Source organism: Phaethon aethereus (genome assembly GCF_964289735.1).
Source record: "Phaethon aethereus genome assembly, chromosome: 5".
Lineage (NCBI taxonomy): Eukaryota > Metazoa > Chordata > Aves > Phaethontiformes > Phaethontidae > Phaethon > Phaethon aethereus.
This window is the reverse complement of record NC_138579.1, coordinates 20,957,432-20,971,034: the sequence shown is the minus strand read 5'-3', so window position 1 is coordinate 20,971,034 and position 13,603 is coordinate 20,957,432. Positions and strand designations below refer to the sequence as shown.

At 38.0% G+C, this 13,603-nt stretch overlaps 1 protein-coding gene across 2 annotated transcripts in view; it reads right to left on the bottom strand.

Moving 5' to 3' along the window:
- Positions 1-10,082: 10,082 nt before the first annotated feature.
- Positions 10,083-13,603, bottom strand: part of EML5 (EMAP like 5) — a gene marked incomplete at both ends in the record, with an annotated part of 113,375 nt that continues 109,854 nt past the window's right edge. For both annotated transcript variants that reach the window (XM_082000541.1, XM_082000542.1), the window contains 4 exons: positions 10,083-10,119; positions 10,447-10,547; positions 11,340-11,493; positions 13,069-13,172. In XM_082000541.1, coding sequence (XP_081856667.1) covers positions 10,083-10,119; positions 10,447-10,547; positions 11,340-11,493; positions 13,069-13,172 — 396 coding nt within the window. The remainder of the gene's footprint in view (positions 10,120-10,446; positions 10,548-11,339; positions 11,494-13,068; positions 13,173-13,603) is intronic.

Genomic DNA, 13,603 nt, shown 5'->3' with positions numbered 1-13,603 from the left:
GATACATGGGGTTTTTTTCCCTTGGTTAGGTTTAGAGTGTATGTTGCGACTTACATCACAAATGTGATTTTACTCACAGGAGTAACGTGTGTGTGATGAACAACAAAGATTGCATGAAGGTACCTGTTGCAGGCATCTTCCAAAGTGAATTCTCTACTGTTTGTTCCCAGTAGTATAATCATTAACTCATGTGACACAACACTAGAAAGCAAGTGCCCTGCAGCTAGGATATGGTGGAGTCACTGGCATCCGGACCGGGACATGTTGTGTTTACAGAACCTTACTTGAATAAAGCTGAAATTCCAACATCAGTTCTTCTTTACTGTTCTTTTACCTTGTGTCCAAGCTGTCTTTTTCCACAAAATGTTCAGTGTTTCTGGCAGAACAGCTGCTTCCTGTCATCTCTCCACAATTTTATAAACTAGCAGCCAGCTTCCCAATGCTGCAGCCATTGGCCTGTCTTAAAGATAGTCAAATCACCTGAGCCTTTCACTCCAACTAATCTCATCTGAAAAGGTCGTGGTCATTACAGGGGTAGGATGCAAATCAGTTCTCAAATCACCTTTACAGCCTGGGGGCATTGTTACTTACATGAACTGTTTTTCTCTTTCCCCTTAGTGAATGATTATGATGCCACTTGGGACTGAACTTTGTCTCCTTTTGGACAGTAGCAGAAAGGAAGATGAACCTGAACAGCACAGGCTGTTAGAAAAATTCATGCATTTTGAACTTTTAATATACATTGTTTTCCTAAAATGAGGTTGATTGCATACTTGAAATGTCTCTAATTTTCCAAGTTTGTAAGTTTGAGCAATTTTACATTTTTTTTATCCTGTAAGAAGAAAATGTCTGTGTAAGAAAAGTTTTACTTTAAATTCCATTAAAAACTTTCAAAGCACATTTGGTGTTCTGCCTGGGTAATGTTTCTTGCTTAAGTTAGGTGTGTTCAAAAAGTAAGTATAGTACCAGAAGGTCTTAGAAAGCTTATTCCTGCCCAGACTAGAACTACTTTTTGTTCAGCAGATGTTTGGTACAATGTGGACAGCTGAACTGATGTCCCAATAAACAGTGCCTGAACCCTCCACCTGCTCACATGGAAAAGGAGTGCAACCGGTTTGTCTTGTGAGTGGTTTGTCCATGTAATGGTCATCGCACCCCTGATACTTTCTCAAATGGGGAAAAAACAGAGACAAGGGAAAAAAATGCTTCATAAGGAGGAACAATTAATGATAGTATGCTCCACTTAAAAAGCCTACGAAATTAAATACGCCTTTACTTAAAAATAGATGGTTTCAGATGGCTCCATTTACACCAGGAAGACAGAATGTACCTCGCTGAAGCTCTTCCCCCGAAGCATCCTTTCTTCTTCCAGTACACCCGAGTACTGGGCACACTTTGAAATTATCTCACTTGAGGAAGTTCCTGTGACTTACACCACAAAAAATGTTTAAGTGATGTTATAATGATGAAAAGTGTTGAGCAGTAACATAAATGCACTTTTTTATTAAATCTTCCATCTCTTTTGGGGAACTACATTTTCACAAAAATATACAAAATTTATTTTTACAAATATTTACATTTGGAATCAGAAAACAATGCTAGCTACATATTTTAAACTTAAATTTGACAAATATAGTCTTGAATTCTGAAACTTAACACTCCAGGAAAGTATTTTTTAATTTTTTTTTTGTGAAATGAAGTACTCAAAGTTCATATTCAAATTTTTAAAAAATCTTAATGCAAAAATCTGACATTTAATTTTTTTTATATATATATTCTTTAAATAAACATACAACATTGTTACAGGGATTAGATGTTCATGGAAGAAACCAAAAGAGAGTACACTTAAAACCATGATCCTTATTACAGTAATACATGACCATACCTTTGGACTAGTTTAAAATACCTTTTTTTTTTTTCCTTTTTTCTTTTTTTGTTAAAGCAAGAGGGATTACCTGACACACTCCATAATGAAACACAACAAATCTGAACAGACAACTGGATTTTCAGCTTAAAGAACTACAGTAAAATATTTTCCTAAGGTAACCAGACAGGGGAGTGGAGGAGGAGAGGCTGGGCTCTTGCGTTGTACGGAGCAATGCCGAAAGGGATTTCCAGGTGAAAGAATGGAAATTACATTACTTCTTTTCTACAGAATTTCCCAATGCCTTCATTAGCTGCCCCCTTCAGAAATAGCTGCCACCATGAAGCTATTTTCCTTTTCAGTGTGAGATGAGATGATAGATAATAATTTGTACAAGCAGCAGCAAACTACTGCTACTTCCATTGCTGAATTTCAACAGCTGTGATGTTTTATAACCTACCGTACAGTATTTAGCATAAGGCAAGCTGCTGATTTTTCTCTGCTAAAAAAAAAAAAGTGAATAAACTGAACCACAAAGCTGAAAGTGCATGTATTTTTCAAGGGAATGGTTCTAATGCGTTTACTTAGATTGTTACATTATTTTAAGTGATCACTGTGGTCTTGAGTGTATCCTTATGTGAAATTTTACATTAAAAATGCATTAACTTTCTTCACAAATTAGTAATGCAGCTTTTCCATCACTTAATATAGTATGCTGTATACCCTTAACTGAACTAAAAATCATAAAGCTTATCATTACCAGATACTGCTCTGGAAAAAAAATAAAATAAAAAGAGCTATTATGCACCTAAAATCACAGTACAATGAGATAAGTAAGTACCAAGTAATGGAAAAACAGACCAGAAATGTGGAAAGTACTACCCAACAGCACCAACGTTTCACAGAAGTACAGAAAAACATCTTTTTTCATGCAGTTTTGTGCCTGTGTTCATGCCTGGAGTTTCTTTAGAAAGTGTATTTATTAAATGCCCGAAGAATCCAGTATCTAGCATGTCCTGGGTGCAACTGGCATTTGAAAAATCGTGCAGTTATGGGACATTTACAGCTCCACAGCTGAACATCACATCTTCAGGTTTTAAGGAATGTGCTGGAAATAAAGTATTTAACTGCTTTGCTTCTAGGGAAAAATACCCTATTTTTTACCTGTTGGGCATGGAAAGATTCTCCCCCCCTAGTCTCAAGAATTTGCAACTAAGTTAATACAAAAATTCCAATGCTCTGTATTGCCTTTGTACTGTGAGCCACCATAGCAACAGTAAAGCTGTGGTGAGGCTGATTGGCCCCTCCCAGCCACCACATTTGAAAAAAATATTTATTTGGGGGTTGGGAGGGGGGGAGGTGGGTTCAGGGCTCCTGTGGGAAGGGGAAAAAAAAAAAAAAAAAAAAAAAAGGAGTAATGGCAAAAGCTAATGAAATGGAGGGTATCCCATGAAAAACTTTTTTTTTTCCTCCCCCCAAAAAATATTGTAATCCTCCAGAGGACTGAAACTAAAATACCCCCACTGCCTCCCTTTTTCAAAACCCACCAAGTCAAGACTTTTTTCAATAATCTACTTTATTTTTTTCCTTAAGCACTCATCTCCTGCCTCAGCCCCAGTGATACTCCACTGGTACAGCACGAATGATGTTAAACCTCTAGTTTAAAACACCTGTTTTTAGGTGGGTACAACAAGCTTTCTTTTAAGAATGTAGAACAGTGTGAATCAGACACGTCTTTACATCACCAGAACAAACATGACACTAAATTTTGGTGATATCTTTATGAAACAAAAAAATTTGGCTTTGGTCTGTGGTTATTTCTGTTTTTTTAAATAAGCTCTCACATGCCATCTGTGCCCAAACTGTACTAGTAAGGGCACAATCACTTTGTAGGGTCTTGAAGTTATCCCACAACAAGCAACAGACACTCAGGAAAGTCATGTTTTGGCTTTTGGGACAGCAATCCAAACACATTGAGCGATGGGAACGTGCCGCCTCTCACGTCCCAAACTCAACTGTCCTCTAGCAGGTGGAGAAGCATCAGTCCAGCTATTTGTGTGCAGATTTTATGTTTCTTACCAAGAGTTGCTACAGGTCCAGTTCAGTTGTCTAAGCAGCACCTGTAATGTGTTTGGATTTTTTTTTACATAAAGTTTACCTTAAGTCAATGATTTCCTTATTTTGCAATTGCTTACTATGGGATAAAATCATGAACTTTACTAATTTAGTTCTACTTGTATGTATTCACAGGTCTACATTACATTCACCTTCCCTGACTCCTTCTATTTGGAGGCCCAAGGCAAGGAACCACCGAAGGAAAATTCAGCTCCTGTACAACTGGAGTTGCCCTCCGCAGGCACCTGTCTCCATCACACCTCGAGCTAAACGGAACAAACACAGGCTGCAGCTTTAATGTCTGTCATCTTAAATGCTGTGCGTGCCTGGGAACAGAGCCCAGAACTGGTGAATAACGTTCCAACAGGGAAGAAATGAGAGAGGCAGTAATTGATACAGGTTGGTTGTGAAGAGTTTTCTGAAGTATAGTATTTCTTTGGTTTAATTCTTTTTGTTTAAAGAATGCGTTTAAGCCCAGTTGCGCAGGAAACTAAAATACAGATAAATCAGAAGACGCCTATTATAACAGTCCATGTTTGGTTTATGTGGGAAAGATGAGTGGCATTTTAACATCCATGCTTAAACTCTTTCACCAGAGCTCTCAATACAAGAGAATTTTGCTGCATAAGTAGCGTTTTTATAGTTATAGTATTTTCTTTGTTACCAACATGGTACACGGCAACAGGGGTGAATCTGTGTTAGCTGCTGTACTTCAGCACTAGATACCTGTCCCGTAGGTATGGGAGTGTAAAGACCAGTGAATGGGAGCAGCTGCATCTTCCAAAACCAGCGCAAACAAAGTCGCCGGCAGCCTTTCCTCAAGTACTTGACTGCTCTCCAGCCTTTCAACTCCACAACCAGCCACTGAACGCTTCCCCTGTGAAACAAGCTTTTCACCAGAACGTGATATGACTATGTTGGTTCTTTGGTCCTGCCTTTGCTCGTTTATGAGTGTTCCTTCCTCCGTTTTCCTTCCTTTCTCCTTCTTTCCAGGTTTATATTTACTGGTTTCCTGTTACCATTTCCTCCATCCTATGTTCCACAATTTCAAAAAGAAGTGGAAATTTGTCACCGTTCTCAGACCTTACACTTGTTGTTGTTGTCTTGTTTTGCACTGCGGGGGGAAGAGAACCCATGTACCATGCCTTTTTTTTTTTCTCCCCCCCCCCCCCCAAGAAAAAGGGAATTGGTTGGATTGCTGATTTAACAGTTAACAAAAAATTAGGTCAAGGCTCTGACTGGAATGCTGTTGGTGAACTGAGAAGGGGATGGTGAGTGGTTACCTGTTCTAGCATCAAGTAGACTAGAGAACACCCTCCACCAAACCACCCACTAATTTTTAGTTACTTATGAATGATTTTGGCAAAGAAACCTACTGTGGCTTTTATGCATATTATACACCTAAAACTATTATTTTTTTTCTGAAATGAGATATGCAGAGTTTAAGTCTGAAGTTAAAGTTAATTGAAGAGCAGAAGCTGGAAACAATCAAAGAAACAGGCTTGATCCAACCACACCACAGTGATTGGTACAAAGAACGCATAGCAGGCTTTGGCAAGCTCACATCTCTATCCACACGAACAGAAATCAAACGGCACTATAAACTTTACAAAAACAGAGCAGACTGCAAGGAAGCATAAGAAAACCATGAGAACAAAAGAGTATGCAAATGTAATACAGCTAGTGATGTTAAAATCACGGATGTGGCAATTTATTTCGTGACTTGCACTCTAGAATCTACAGGATTATTCACTTTGTCCGAAATGCTCACAATACAACATTTGTCTATAGCTTATGCTAACAGAATTAAAAAATATATAAAACTTTAAAGATTAAGGCTTGTCACATCTGTGACGCTGATAATGAAATAGGGAGACACATCACCATGCCGATGTAAGAATTGTATTTAAAACCAAGATCGTTCACTTGCCACACTACTACACCATGCCCAGCAAGTCCCATAAGGGACTCCAGTACATGGGTCTAGAGCGAAATCCATGTGCAAGGGGAGACCTGAGCACTGCTGGGTGCAATCCAGAAAGAGGTGAGCTGCTGCGCAGGCAGATGCTCAGGGCTTGTTGAAAGAAGGGCACTGTTTGCCTCGGCAAACTTGCAAGTCAAATAGGAGGGTTTAGGCAGCAGCTGAGAGAAGTGGATGATGGTTTTAAACGAAGCCACTCCTGAATGCTATCAAAGTCCTGGCTCTTGGTATTGAAGTCCTTAATTTTGATCTACTTTCCAGATCCGGGAAATAATTTGGCTGCAATGTGTCTGTTTTCTGATGGTACAATTCCAGGTCAGCATTAACCCAACTTTTATGAAGTTCAGAGTTATTCTGAAATGAATCTTGGTAATACTGAAACCCTGCTATTGAGCAAAGTCAGAAGTTGCTCTGAATGCGTGCTTTCCTTCAACTGCCAGCAACAAGTGACAAAGCAGCCTTAATGTTCTCAAATGCTTTCTTTATCTTTAGTTTTACACCATCTCTTGCCTTATCAAAATCAGAAAGTCATATACGATGACTGCCTCCTTAAGAATAAAAAAAAAATTAAGATTTCAAGTCTAAATGATTCAGTACATTTGGCTAATTTATTCTCTTTGTCCTAATCTCAACCGTGTTCCTCAGTTCCTGCACTATGGCAATTTTCAGTTCCGAATCTGTTTATTTTTAATTTTTCTTTGCTCCCAGGAGCTGGATTTTCCTTCTCTCATTCTATTTTCTAAGCACACGTAAACAGTTTTCAAGGGTACATTTTTTTTTTTAAAGTGAAATGTCACTTTTCTTTTATTGAATCAGTTCTCTGGTTTATTTCTTTTGTTGCTGACTTTTAAGATCCAAAAAACGTATGTTTGCTGCTAGCCAGAAAAAGAGTTAGAAAGACAGCTAAGCTAGAGAATGAAACCATCCACTATGAGTGAACAAATTACACAAAGAACTTTTGCCTCCCCTTCCTTGGTGCTGTATAATCACAGAAAAAGGTTTTCTCCAGCTTCAGACAGCGCCCTCCTGCCCACATTTCTGTTTTTGGTGCTTCCAAACGAGAGGCTGTCACTAGTCCCGCCACCTTCCAGCTTCTTACGTCATCCTCTGACTTTTCTGCTGAGCAGCCAGTCACGAGCTCCCACTGCCTACCCATGCTGGCAGGCTCTTCCCCTGTGCACGTGCTTGTTCGAGCACGGCTGGCAACAATGAGAAGTTACTACAGCAGCATTTCATGTAAACAGAAAATGAGGCACAATAACAAGCACCATCACAGACAAAAAGACCACAGAGCTGCCATCTTTAACCGTGCTTACAGCCAGCTGCTCTCTTCAGCAGAGAATCGCAGCTTGTCGTCCAAAATACTGTCCTCAGGAAGAAAGCTTCAACTGAGGCTCTACTCACTCCTCTCCTCAAAGTTCATGACCGTTCCCAGTTGTCAGACCGCATTTTACCTGGCAGAAAATACTAGCTACCAACACTGTCTGCAACAGGAGGAACAAGGCTGGTACTTCTGTTTTTAAAACGCTTCTCAGCTTCCAGCTCCCATCCCGGCCCTTTACAGTAGCGGTGAGGTTTGGAAGAGAGTGAAGAAGCTGGGAGGTCTGGAGGCTCAGCCTTTCGCACTGCAGCCACCAGCCTTGCACCACCGAGGGCAGCCCTGCTGCAATTCGCCCGTCCGCTTCTCCCTGGTACTTCACTGCTGGCCTGGCATTTGAGACTCCTCAGGGCAAAAGCACCAATGGACAAATTATCAGTGGAGAGGCACAGCATTAATGAAGGGGGTGAAGGAGGAGAGGTGGACAGGGCCAGTGATGGGAATCTGAGGAACAAACCTCTTCATAGTCCACATACCTCTTTCATTGGGTGAAAGTCTACAGAAGATCATGAGGCTGGGAAACACTGAGCCTAGGATTTTGAGGGGAAAACTGAAAGATGCAGAAAAATTTGGACTTTGATCTGGCAGTCTGAGTAGGACAGACTACAAGGGAGCTCTTAACAACCATCCAACTTGAACCCATGAAAGGCAACTCTAAAATAGAGGCAGGACAAATCCTAGAAGTAGTCCTGCACAGATGCATTTACTAAGGGGTAGATCACAGCTATAGAATGGCATACTGCAACTGATTCCTCTGGCATAGATATGATTTAAATGCTAGATGCTAATTTTCATATAAAACAGGCAGGCAGGCAACAAAGTTATGAGACAGGTCAGGTCTACTCTCAGTTCTCAGATGCAATTCCCCTGAAGTCAAACGTTATCGGCAAGATCACACTCATGACCAAACCCACAGAGTTTTTCCTCTTGTAGAATAGCAGCTGCATGACTGACAAGACTTTGATAAGAACCATTATGCCAAGAAACCTGGTAATTGTTTAGTTCATCAACTTCTTTAAAATAAATATTTGTTATAGCTTGATATATAAAATATACTACCTAAGACCATTGGGTAACTAGCTTTGTAGAGCATGTAACAAGCATTTTTGGACCTAGGGAGCACACCAGTCTGGCTCATTGACTTTTCTCCCCCTTCTCTTCTATATGCAAGCCCTCCCATTCCCTCTATAACCACCATGCACACAAGAAAACATGAGATTTATTTCTTTTCTACTGAATATAGTATCAAAGCCTACTGACTGACCTAAACAAATGCCGTTGTTACAGCAATGCTGGCTTACACAGAGGAGAGGAGCTTTATGTTCACAGCAGAATGTCATTATGAGAGTAGTGCTGATAATTAGTGACTTTTGTTCCCTTCTATGTTGCATGAAAATTAACTGCACTGATTAAAAAACAGGTTCAGTCTGTAATGCATCTCTATGAGATGATTTAGACAAACAGCTAATGAAATCTTCCTCACTTCTACCCCAAACACAGGTTTGTTCACATTTTCATTACCACTGAAATGTTTCTTCAACTTAAGAGTCTCAGTTACGTTGCAGGATAGAATAAATGCACTTATGCTAGAGGTGACAGCAGGTCCATTTAAAGAAGCATATGATTGGACATTTTTTTTTTTTTACAATCGGAAGAGAAATCCGAGTAGAGACCTCTCCCAGCTAGTCCTGACTGTTAAAAAGTTCAAATGTACAAAATATAATGTTTGGAAAGTTTATATTCTCTCTGAATTCCCCCTATGATGCTAGGAAAATAAAATCAATTCATATTGCTATGAAATTCTATTTTTGCAACTGGTGACATCCCAAGCTTTACCAATTATGAAGACTATAAAACCCTCACTCTAGTCCACATTTCCAGCATAGAGGCTAACAGCCCAGCCAAGTAACACAGCAATAATCTCTCTTCCACTGAGAATACTTTTATTCACAAGGCAAAAATTGGAGTTAGACTTTTAGGTTGTGGGCAAGGCACTCGCAAAGTGAGCAAATCTATTTTTGCTCACAGAACTAATTTAATGTTTAAGTGCAACAAAAACACTAAATTAGCCATGAAGATCATGCATATCCAAAGGCTTTCACCAGACATGACTGTGACCCAGGCCTCTAAATACAGAAATATTTAAGTCCTAAGGAATCAGCTCTCTTATTTTCTGCTTCACCAGATGATGTTTCCTTTTGACCAGTCATAGAAATATCATTTCCATTATAATAATTAAACATTTATTAAAATACTATATATTTAAGAGTTAATATATGGTTTCCTTCAGTAATAAAATATGGAATACTCTTTTTTCGATGATATTCAGACCCCAAAACTTAAAGGAGAAACATTCATGCTGAAAATACATCAATGTACAGCACTAGGTCAGAAATAGCATTTCTTGATTAAAACCCCAGGATCTTGCTGTGAAACTGTACATTGATTTAACAATTTACTTTTTCCTTTTACCCACATATTTCGTTTTCAACATCTGGCAGTGAGTGAAATACAAACCCGGATTATCCGACACTGAAACAAATCTAATGGCCTCAGCATATTTGTTACCGTCCATCCTTCCGACTGACTCCAGATACTTGTCCTTCAGAGACAGATTGCTCTGTGTCTTGGATCAGCACCATTTCTTACGCATGCAGGGCACAGCAGAATGTCACATTGCAATCCTGGGTATTTCATGCCTGGTACTTCATGCAGTGTCCTCTTTGCAAGTCTCCATGTCTCTCTTAATGAGGCATATGCACACATTTCCAAACAAACAAGCTGTGTTTTCAAAAAGATATTAAATACGAGATATGAAAGACTACAATATTGCTAAAAGAAATGGCTAATATAGTCAAAAGAAAAATTTCAGGTAAAAGTATGATGCTCTGAATACAGATGTAAACATATTTTAATTTCTTAAATCTTAACTGTTCATATTAACATCTGGGCTATTTATTTTATTACAAATATCTGTTTCTTTATATACAAACAGAAAAACAAGCACACAGATAAAAAGAGCAAGACCTGAACTTGAGCTTTATACTGTCTACTAACTGTCCATGTACACTACTGTGTACTTTTAACAACAGTGGAAAGGATACATACCTGCAGTCATCCCCTCCAGCACTGACCACGTATCTATCTCCACTTGTAAATCGAATATTAGTTAAGTGGGCAGAGTGACCTAAAAACCGTTTGTGTTTTGCCTGGAAAAAACAAACAAACAAACAAACCCAATAAAATGAGAGTCTAAATACTCAGTGTCCTCCCAAATCAAACAAGGCACATGTTTTTATCTACCTTTTTATTGCATCACTTATTATCACTCAGAATGTTATATGGGTTTTCAAATGTGAAAGATCTCCTGAAGGAGAACTGCTAGTGAGCTGCAACACAGATTAAATTGCCACCAAATGAGACAGCACTTGCAAATTTGGAACAATGCTCAAGTTAACACACACACACACACAAAAAAAAAAAATCTATCTGGTCACATGATTAACCTCTGAATTTTGTGCAAAATTCTTAATATTGAAAAAATCATTTTCACTATAGGTGTGTAAGCAGTTTACGCTATGCAGTCTCAAATCCTGAAAATTAACAGTGCTAGTGTTAGCGAAAAACCTGTAAACTCTTCATCCATGGAAATACAGAGATGGGACTAAAATGACCAGCTGTCTTCCTCATCTGCCAAACGGAGACTGGAGATGTGGATAAATAAAACTATGACCTTTGAAATTTTCAGTGTGAAGGCACTATGCTAATGCAGACTGGCAGACAATATAACGATCTACAAGAGCAAGAGCTATTGTGCAAAATGGTAGGAAAACTTTGAGGTGAAGCATGCTTATGAGATTATAGAGCTAAAGTTACATAGATGCATTAAAAAGCTACAAATTTAGAGAAGGAAATATCTCCATCATACATCTTCTAGAGAAAAAATACGAGACCATAATATCAACAGTATTTCTTGTGAAGATGCAAAAACAAGTTCTTACAAATTTTTCAGGACATGGAAAGTCAAACAGTTTGACCATGCCAAAATCATCGCCTGTTACAAGATTGATTCCCGAGTGAGAGACACAGGCACAGTTTACATCAGCTTTTTCAGCATGCCTGGACCAGATTCCAATTACTTCATCCCCTAGAACACTGAAACAGAAGAGCAAGAGATTCTTTTGAAAACTACAGTAAAAAAAAAAAACAACAGAGTAAGGAAAAAGTAAGCAGTTCTCATATTGTAACTGGCTTCATAAAAATTTAATTTTTACATTTTATTCTTACACATACACATCTCGTATCAGTTTTACTCTGTAATTAATTTTTATATCATTCCATAATTGCTTCTGAAACCGATTCAGTGATATAATTCCCAAAGTAACATGGCCCATGACAACACTAAAAAGCAGAGGTGAAATCAATAGTACTAATATTGTCCAATGAGGCATTTGCCAAAAAAATGAGTAAAGAAAGGACAATTAAAAGTAGAATGTCATAGCATAAGCATTAGATGAATAAGCTTCAGCTTTTGGAAAATCAAAATATGTATATTCTCACTACGCATATGTTTTGTTGATTCTCTTAACATTTTCATATCAATTAGAGGAAAAGTTTCCTTGAGTCCCATGAAGATTCATTATAATCATAGACAGAGAGAGAGAAATTGTCCTAAACTGAAAACATATCATTATCTTAAGATTCCAAAACAGATATTTATAGAAAATTTTCTTTGCAAAGCCTTGTGAAATTTGGTTTCCGCTCATCTCTGCTTACAACATCCATGTATCCTTCCAAGAATGCATAGAAACAAGCGCTTTATCTTTTGTTAATAGGGGAATGACCTGGGTATTTTTCTGTGATTCTGTCCCCCCAGATCAGCGCACAGTACACTACATTCAAAAAGGAATTACTTACTTCAGACATACTGAATTGGGTCAGAAAACACAAGTTTCTTGTTTTCATATCAAAGAGGTGACAAAAATGGATAACCCAAACAGAAAACAGAAAGCTAGCAAAATGAGTTTTTCAGAACCCTCTGAGAAGCTTGTAGTTTTAGTCATGTCTGGCAGCAAATAGCCAGGATTATTATTGTTTAAAGTGATTCGTATGTGGAAAATTTTCAAGTATTTATTCTCAATTTTTGTCTGAGGGTGCTAATCAGGGGTCAATAATTGAAAGCAGGCAAAGGAGCCTGAAATAAGGAACAGGAAATCAGATTTGCATAGAATATAAAATAAATTATTTAAATGTGAAATAAAAATAAAATATGGCATCATTCTTCATGCAATTTCTAAGTCTATTTTGAACGAAATATGACAACTTTAATGTGCTCTTGTACTCTTTTCATGTTTTGATATGTTTTGATTTTCCCTGTACTCTATTTTGAAGTAAGTAGTGCAGTATTGCAGGTAATTTGCACAGTGCAATGAAAAACTACTGAGGCTGCTACAGATGTATCAAAGGAAGCTAGAGACACACAGCGAATCGAAAGGCACACATTAGAGAGAGCATTTTTTATCGGATGTCCTCACCAGTTGAACAGCTCATGTTCTACTGAGGGAATCTGCTATGTACTGTCTTTTTCTGTGCTGTACTTACCTGATCTGTTGTTGGATGCGTTAAAGAAAATATCTGACTGAATGAAGGGATGAAATATGCTTTTAAACAGTAGGTGCTTCTCCTGAAGTTACAAGTGTTTTAGCAGGTGTAAATGTGTGAATCATTTACCTTGTCCAAGTAGCCCATGTTATTCTGTCAATCACAGCCTGGTCCACAAGCTGTTTTCCTGAAGGCACTTCATAAACTTGCCTTTTGTAAGACCCAGTAGAGACCTTTGAGATAACCACAGAGAATTTAGAATACATGAACTTGTTTGAAAAGATGGAGACTTCTAAAGCATTTTCTTGACAGTTATATTTTACTCTGTAAGCAACTTAGCTATTAATTAGCTAATATTTATTAATTAGCTATTAATAAAACTTGCTCAGTGAGTTGAAAACTCTCAAAAATCTACACCAGCATAAAGCAACAGTGAGAAAGCATAACAAGTCTTAAATTTAAAAATGTTTAATTAATAAAAAATAATTTAAACATCTCACATTCTGTACATATTAAGTGTCTCTATATATTGCATGTGTTAGTATGTATATGTATCTATAAATAAGGCAAAATAAACTCATATCTTTAAAACTGACACAGAGGTATTCTGCTCAGCCTGTAGATGTTGATTTGAGAGTGAGAGAAGCTTATTCCTCACCTCAGA